This window comes from Gracilinanus agilis, chromosome 1 (assembly GCF_016433145.1).
Source record: "Gracilinanus agilis isolate LMUSP501 chromosome 1, AgileGrace, whole genome shotgun sequence".
Lineage (NCBI taxonomy): Eukaryota > Metazoa > Chordata > Mammalia > Didelphimorphia > Didelphidae > Gracilinanus > Gracilinanus agilis.
The window spans coordinates 708,854,405-708,863,489 of record NC_058130.1 but is presented as its reverse complement, the minus strand read 5'-3'; the positions used below and the strand labels follow the sequence as shown (position 1 = coordinate 708,863,489).

General features: G+C 40.4%; 1 protein-coding gene across 1 annotated transcript; it reads left to right on the top strand.

The window, feature by feature from the left end:
* The first annotated feature begins 7,420 nt into the window (after positions 1 to 7,420).
* LOC123256313 (beta-1,3-galactosyltransferase 2-like) lies at positions 7,421 to 8,870 on the top strand. Its single transcript, XM_044684959.1, has 2 exons — positions 7,421 to 7,468; positions 7,806 to 8,870. The coding sequence occupies exons 1-2, from the start codon at positions 7,421 to 7,423 to the stop codon at positions 8,868 to 8,870; spliced, it is 1,113 nt and encodes a 370-aa protein (XP_044540894.1).
* Positions 8,871 to 9,085: the final 215 nt, after the last annotated feature.

Below are 9,085 nucleotides of genomic sequence, written 5' to 3'. Positions count from 1 at the left end.
ACTATTTTTATTATCAGCTAAATTAGCTAGAAGATCTGATCAATCTCCTGACCAGAGACAGCTTAGCTCTGGCCGAGGGCAGCCAGCCCTAGGCCTGCCAAGACCTTCTTATGACCTCTGTTAGCATCACCCAGCAAGACCATAGCAACAGCCTAGTAACACCAAGCCCTCTTACCTTGCCTATTCCTTCCCCAGTTTTCAATAAATCCCTTAGTCATTAACCAGCAAATCTTGTGATTATTTCTTTACCACCAAGGCTAAGGAGAATAGGGAAGAAGAGAGAATTCTGAGCAGTTGAGCTTCAATCTCCCCATTGTTGGGGCAGGAAGTTCAAGCACCCACTTCCTGCCAGTCTGCCACTATCCAAAAAGAGGCAGTTACCTCAGCAGGGAGGGACTGGCTGCCTGACATCTTAAAGGAGCCTAGCAATTAGCAGTGAAGGTTCACTGAGCACTTAGCTTTCAGGATTAGGATTTGAACAGCTGAGTTTGCTCATCTTTCATAACATCTAACTTCAACCTCCTGCTAGATTTGTTACCAGCTCAAGGTCCATTAGTGACCATTCACACCCCTATAACACTATTACATATAGAAATGACTTTTAACAATTGTTAAAATGTCTTTTGTGATTAAATTGTATTAAATTGATTTTTGTCATCCAGATTCTCTCCCTCCATTCATTTCCTCCCTCTTCATGAGATAGTAAATAGTCTGATATAGGTTATACCAGTGCTATTTTGCAATACATGTTTCTGTATTCCTCATGCCATGAAAGAAGACACATATTGCACATACATGAAAAAGACTCAGGAAGGAAATAAAGTGAAAAATGATATGTTTTGATCTGCATTGAGACTCTGACATTTTCTTCTCTGGCTGTGGATTGGATTTTTCACCCTGGGTCCCTTGAGGTTATCTTGAAACCTTATATAGTATTGCTGATAATAGTTTAGTCCTCTCCATGTATCCTTACTAATTATAATTTTTATTGCATTATGATATGAAAAACTTGCATTTATTATTTCTGCTTTTTTTTGCATTTGTTTGCAATGTTTTTATGCCCTAGTACATGGTCAATTTTTGTTAATGTAGCATATGCTACTGAAAAGAAGATGTATTCCTTTTTGTTCCTATTTATTTTTCTCCATATATCTATTAACTCTAATTGCGCTAAGATTTCATTCACATTTCTTACTTCTTTTTTATTTACTTTTTGGTTTGATTTATCTAGAACTGCTAGAGGAAGGTTCAGGTCTCCCACTAGTATAGTTTTACTATCTATTTTTTCCTTAAGCTCCAATACTTTCTACTTTAAAAATCTGGATGCTATACCATTTGGTGCATACATGATGAGTACTGATATTTCTTCATTGTCTACATTGCCTTTTATCAGGATATAATTACCTTTCCTATCTCTTTTAATAAGATCTATTTTTCATTTGGCTTTGTCAGATATCATGATTGCAACTTCTGCCTTCTTTTTCTCAGTTGATGCCCAATAAATTTTGCTCTAACCTCTTACCTTTACCTTGTGTGCATCTACCTGCCTCATGTGTGTTTATTGTAGATAACATATGGTAGGTTTTTGGTTTCTAATCCACTCTGCTACCTGCTTCTGTTTTATGGGTGAGTTCATCCCATTCACATTCAGTTATGATTACTGCCTGTGTATTCCCAATCATTTCGATTTCCTCTCTTAGTCCTGGCCTTTCTTCTTTCACTATTTCCTTCTACATCAGTGTTTTGCTTTTAATTGGTCCTCCTATTCCCCATCCTTATTTTACTTTCCTTCCTACCCCCTCTCTTCTTATTTCCCTCTTATCTTTCTTTAAGGTCTATTAATTGCCCCTCCTACCTTTCCCTCCCTTTTAATACTCCCTGCCCCATTCTCCCTGTTTGTTTTACCCTCCTTCCCTGTAGGATAAGATAGAATTCTATACCCCAATGGATATGGCAGCTCTTCCCTCTCAGAACTGATTCCACTGAAAGTAAGGTTCAAGTATTACCTATTACCACTCTTCCTCTCCTCCTTATAATAGTATTCTTCCCCTGCCCCCATGCATCTCTTTATGTGGTATAATTTATCCTATTTTTCTTCTTCCTTCAAATTTTGATTAGTGCTATCCTCTATCCCCCCCCCACCTTTTTAAATATATCATCTTAAACAACTTAGCACCACAACCTCTGCCTATGAATAATTCTTCTATCTACTATGATAATGAAAAACATTTTAAGTGTTATAGATATCATTTCTCCATATAGAAATACAATCAATTTGACCTTACTGAAGACCTTAAAAATTTCCTCCCTCTTTCTTTCTTACGTTTTTATGGTTCTCTTGAATTTTGTATTTGGATGTCAATTTTTCCATTAGTTCTGTTTTTTTCTTTAGGAATGTTTGGAAATCTTCTGTTTTGTTAAATGCCTATACTTTCCCCTGAAAGTATATAGTCAGCTTTGATGGGTAGGTAATTCTTGGTTATAGACCCAATTGAAAGGGGGAAAAGGGGGTTTTGGAGGTTCAATATATTAAAAGATGGTCACCAGAGGATTGAACTATTATCAATCCTCAATTAAGAATAATCTCAAGTCAAAATTGACTTTTATGGAAGTTTATTTATATGTGAAGAGAGAGAGGAAGTACGGAAATAAGAATCTATCCCACTGATTAGTCCAGGTAGATCTTAACCCTCAGCCGAGGGTGAAAGGGCCTGAGGCCCAGAGGTAAATGGAGCAATCTTCATTCACAGAGTCTATAAAAATAAGTTTCTTAATAGAAGTTCAGGAAGATTCAGTCTTTAAACTCACCATGTGGAACAGTCTCAGTCACATACCAGAAAAGCTCCCACAGGTCCCCTTCACCAAACCAGAAAAAGCTTCACTCACTCAACTCCCTCTTTTTAAAGGGGTCATGTATGCGTCACTTCCAGTGCCTTCCCCTAGCCTGCGTGTCCAATCACAATAGATGCTTTCTCATAGAAAGCTTTCTCATAGTTGGTTGATTCTGATTTGTTACTCACTCTAGCACATGTGGGTTAGGACCTCCCAGAATTGGAAGGGGCTCTCACCTTTGGTGATTAAATCTAAAGATGGGCAGTGTAGACTTAATCTAATTATCACACAATTCTCTTGCCTTCCTGAATATCATATTCCAAGCCTTACAATTCTTTAGTGTGGAGCAATGATTCCCAAAGTGGGCACCACTGCCCCCTGGTGGGTGTTGCAGTGATCCAGGGGGGCGGTGATGGCCACAGGTGCATTTATCTTTCCTATTAATTGCTACTAAAATTTTTTAAAAATTAATTTCCAGGGGCACTAAGTAATATTTTTTTTCTGGAAAGGGGGCAGTAGGCCAAAAAAGTTTGGGAACCACTGGTGTGGAGGCTGCCAGATCCTGTGTAATGCTGACTGGGGCACCTTGATATCTGAATTGTCTCTTTCTGGCTGCTTGCAATATTTTCTCCTTGGGTTGGAAGCTCTTGAATTTGGCTATTATATTCCCAAGGGTTGTCTTTTGAGGATTTAATGTAGGGGGTGATCTATGGACTCTTTCAATGTCTATTTTGCTCTCTTGTTCAAGGATATCAGGGCAGTTTTCTTAGATAATTTCTTGCAATATAATGTCAAGGCTTATATTTTTTTTTCTAGGCTTTCAGGTAGACCAATAATTCTCAAATTGTCTCTCCTGGATCTGTTTTCTAGGTCAATTATCTTTTCAACAAGATATTTCATGTTTCCTTCTATTTTGTCATTCTTTTGACTTTGCTTTATTAATTCTTTCTGTCATTAGCTTCTTGCCCAATTCTAGTATTTAAAGACTGGTTTTCAGCTATGTTCTTTTGATTTTCCTTTTTGGTTTGATCTATCCTGCTTTTCATGGCTTCCAGGAAGTCAATTCTCATCTCCAATTTGCTTAGTACTTCATTTGATTTCTCTGCCTCTTTTTCCATGTGAGAAATTTTGTCTTTTAAACTGCTATTTTCTTTTTGAATTACTTTCATTTCTTTTTCCCACTTTTCTTCCCATTTTTCATTTATCTTTCTCACCTGGTTCTTGAACTCCTTTTTTAGTTCCTTGGGATCTGGTGACCAATTTCCATTTTTTGGGAAAGTTTGGATGTATTTGCTTGTTTGTCACTCTCTGTTGTTGCTTCTATATTTTGCTCTTTGTGTAGCATACTTTAAAGTGTTTTGCTCTGAGGCTATTTTTCTAGCCCCTGCTGTCTCTTTTGTGGTCAGTCCCACTTCTGCCCCGTCTCCAGCCTCTGCTGCCCAGGTTCTGCACTCTTCAGGTTCAGGTATCCTCTGTGAGCTTTTCATCATCAGGGGCCATAGAACGAGTCCAAACAGACAAACCCTGAGAGCGGTACTATTATGTCTTAATGGTCTTAAGAGAAGAATAGAAAGAGAGTAGAAGAGGAAAGCATTGTAGCAGAGCAGAGAAGGGAAGGTGTGAGGAAACTAAGAAATTAAGGTTGTAAGAAATGATGAAGGGAGATTTCAGAGAAACTTAGAAAGAATTGTAGGATTTGATGCTAAGTAAAGTCAATAGAACTGAGAGAACAATTTATATAATGATAACAATATAGTAGAAGCAAATAATTTTGAAAATATTAGGAACTCTTATTACTGTAATGACTAAATATGATTCCAGAGGACTAATAGTGAAACATGTTATCTATCTCCTGATAGAGAGGTAAAATGAGCATAAAATGAGACCTTTTTTTTGACACAGCCAATGTTGAAATTTGTGTTGATTGACTATACTTATTTGTAAAAGGTTTGTTTTTCTCTTGTTCCCAAATGGGCAGGGAAGAAGGTTAGTAGAAGGCAGATTTTTGCTGATTATACACACACACACACACACACACACACACACACACACACACACACACACAAGTAGAAGTAGATAGAACTTCAACTCCCCCCTCCCTTTGGCAGTTCAAGACTCTGGGAGTTGGTTTAACTGAAAATGTTTATGGATCAGTATGGCTGCTTATCTGACAAGCTTTTCCAGGGCTGAGAATAACTTCACAGGAAATTGATGACTTTAGCTGTTTGAGATTTATCCCCTAAACAAGGATGGTTAATTGGCTCAGGATGTCTTCAAAGATGATTCCTTTCTCTCAGGATCCTAACTGCCTCTCAGGCTACCAAGATGGAGGTTGACTATGGTAATGTACATATTCAGGCCTAAATAATTTAAGTTAAAGGATTCTCACACTCAGTGATTTAACTACAACAAGGGTTTAATAACTTGGAGGGTTTGGGGTTGATGGTATGTACAGGTAAGAGGGAAAGGTAAAATCTGTCTAGTTATCTTCCATGTTATCAGGACAGCTTCTCCCCTAATGGGAAAGCCCCAACAGAAATCTTCTTTCCCTAAATACCTCACAAAAAAATCTGTTTCTCTATATTAACTAGGAATAAATGCAAGATGGTTAAAAGTGTCTTGATTGGAGATCTGTAGATTCAGGTTTTATTGAGATACTACTAATTAGATTTCTTTGCAGCAATAACTAAATCAGAGGTCAATGTGAGATAGTTATGATGATTGCTTCTATGGGTAAATATCTATCATCCACCAAGCTCCTTAGGTCAGAGTTAAGCTAGGCTTCAAAGAGAAGTAGTAAACCCACTACCTCATCCACCCAGCACTCTGTCCCCCCTAAAGAGTGAGTCATTCAAGTTTGAGGTGCAGGTTTTATACCCACATTATTAACTGCCCTAACTGTCCCTCTCTTGGGGTTCTATGGGGTTCAATGAGGTAATTCACCCCACTTAAGATTCTTCCAGCTACTACATATATAATTAAAGAGTAGTCAAGCAAGAAGTCACAAAAGACTGAATTAGGATGGTAACTCTGTGAGTAAAAAGAAATAGAGAGTTGCAAGAATCATTGCAGAGGTATAATCAACCATACTTGGTAATTGATTGGCTAAGTGGGACAAGGAAAAGAGTCTAAGACTATTCTAAACTTATGAACCTGGGTATTTGGGACTATGATTAGTAGAAAGAGGGAAATTTAAGGAGGAGCAAGTATAAGAGGGAGGGGTTGTTAAGTTCTGTTTTAGACATATTGGGACTGGGTTGTTGAATGGGCATCCAGGTGGGTATGTCCAGTAGGCTATTGGCAATGTGAGATTGGTATAGTGATGAGAAATTGAGTCTGACTATGTAGATTTGGGATCCATCTATATTGAGATCAAAATAGGACCTATATGAATGAAAGGCCTGAGACTGAGTATCAGTGTGAAAATATTAATCTTTCTCTATTTGTCATAGGATGGTAGGTCTCATGTTTTGTTAATATTTTACAGATTTTTATTAAGGTACGTCACATATCTGTTATGGTCCATTTTATTCTTTTAAAAGTGAACAGCAAGACTACGGACTATGTAAAAGTTCATTGCTTTAAACTCTGAATATGGGATCTGTGATCTTTAATTAGCAAGTGAGTCACTTAAATTCTAGAAGGTTCAATTTACCTAACTGTGAAATGAAGAATTGGACTGTGTGTCATCCAGAGACATTTCCAACTATAGATCTATAAACTTGAACCTATGAATTCCAAAAGGCTTCACCTTACTGTCCTGCCCTGTTGCCTGGGTGATCTGCCCTACCCCATACTTTGAGGTGAGCTTAGAGGCAACCAGTACCCTTCTCCTCCCCCTCCCACTTCCACATTCCTCCCATATCAGGTGGCTCACTACTCAAGAGTTTGGCAGTTCCTTGTGAGTTGTCCTCCTGCTACTGCTGCATCACGGGCATCCTGTCAAAGAAAAAGGTGAGGACTTTGCGGGGCTAGAGGGGAAGGAAAAGAAGGCTGGGAATGTGGGAGAGGAAACTAGGAGATCAGCTCAGGTCTATGGGTTTCTCAGGACTAGAATTAAACTCAGCAAACATTTATCAAGTTGCTACTATGTACAAATCATTGAGTCTAACTGCCATTATCTTCAAGGAAAACAGATTCTGGGAATAGAGATAAGCTTCCTGGCCAGGGATGCATCCCAGGGACCTTCTCCAATCTAGTCCCTGGGCTTCTCAGGGCTATAATCTAGGAATCTAAGGCAGGGAAAGGTGGACAGAAACCTTTTCCAGGACAGGTATCAGATTAAGGGTCAGAACTTTGGGTCCAAATCTCATCTCCAAAGTGGACTGTGAGACTGTGACTCTGGAGCTCTAAGGTAGGAAAGAGGCTTCAAATGTGGAAAAATTAAGCAAAGCGGAACTGCAAGTAAATGAAGACAAATTCCACCAATTCTTCACACCACAGTTTTCAAAGGCTAACACGCAGAACCTCAGCCCTATCTGGTCCAGCGGTTCCTGGAATAACTAGAGATGACAGTCAGTGAACAACTCCTTCTTTCTTAGGAAACTACAGACTGTCAAAGCTGGACCAGACCTGAGAAATCCTCCAGATGAATCTTCCTTATTTCACAGAAGGGAAAATCCAAAGTCTTGAAACTGTGAGTAACTTGACTAAGACCACATTGTAAGTCAGTGGCAGAGCTGGGACTAGAAGCCAGAGCTCTTGTCTCCCAGGCTAAAAAGCTCTTCCTCTTGCCCATTACAACTCACTCCACTCCCAATACCTTTCTCTCTGATCCCTCAGCCTTTTCAGTTCCTGCCCTTGTCTCCCACTTTTTCTAGATCAGCAAATCCTGGTCCCATAAAACAGGAAATATCTAGTCCACAGAGAGAGAGAGAAAAGACTGACCAGGAGACCTGGAGGCTAGGGGGAGAAGGGAGGAGGGGAATGTATGAAGCTCCTTACCCAATGCTAACCTCCTCCTTCTTGTCCAGAACTTTTACACCCCTAGCCTGATGAGGAGGCAGCTGGTATTGCAGATCTTATTGGGTTCAGTCTTCACTGGACTGCTGTTATTGCTGGCAGATCAACAGCAGGGTTCCTGGAAATCTTCAATGGATTTGTGTCCTCCATCCCAGAAAACTCCCACCAAAGACCTTTTGGGCCTTTCTTCAAGGAAGTTTGAGTGGCTGACTCGGACACCACATCCCTTTGACCTAAAGTACCCTTATCCCTACCCTTTCCTGATCAACCATCCTGATAAATGTGAGGGCCCCAGGGGTGCCCCCTTCCTGCTCATGCTGGTGATGACCCGGCCCCAGGATGTGGGGGTGCGCCAGGCCATCCGGCAAACATGGGGTAATGAGACTTTGGTACCCAGTGTGGTTGTCCGTAGACTCTTTGTTCTTGGCCTGCCTCCACCTCTCTTTGACAAGGAACTTCAGGCTCTCCTGGAAGAGGAGGACAGGGAGCATGGAGATCTCCTCCAGGTGGGCTTCCTGGACACATACCGAAACTTGACTCTCAAGGTCCTCATGGGGCTGGAGTGGATGGCCCAACACTGTCCCAATGCTCAATATGTGCTCAAGGTGGATAGTGATGTCTTTCTAAATCCCAGTTTCCTAATACGGCAAATATTGCAGCACAATGGACCCCCACGGCCCAACTTCATCACAGGACACATCTATAGAAACCCAAACCCTGAGCGGAGAAAGGGTCTCAAGTGGTACATGCCCCCGGAGCTGTATTCCCAGAGCAAGTATCCTGACTATTGTGGGGGTCCTGGCTATGTTATGTCTGGGTCCCTGGCCCTCAGGATCCTGGGTGTAGCCCAGAGAGTCAAGGCCATCTACTTAGAGGATGTGTTTGTGGGGTTCTGCCTAAAGCATCTGGGTATAAAGCCCCTACCTGCTCCCCCCAATACCTTCCTGATGTTCAGGAGAACTTATGACAAATGTGCCTTCCAACGACTTGTCCTGGTCCACCACTTCCAGCACCCAGAGTTACTACAAATTTGGCCAGACTTCCTGAGAGCTAATAATACCTGCAAAGTGGTATAGTGGATAGTGCTAGACCTGAAGTCAGAAAGATTCAAGTTCAAATTTGGCCCCAGTCTAGCAAGTCACAACTTCTGTTTGCCTTAGTTTTCTCAACCATAAAATAAAGATAATAATAGAACCTCCCCCACCCCCACCCCACTGGTGGTTGTAAGAAAAAATAAAGTAATATTTGTAAAGAGCCTAGAATGTAATAGATATTTAAAACATGTTTATTT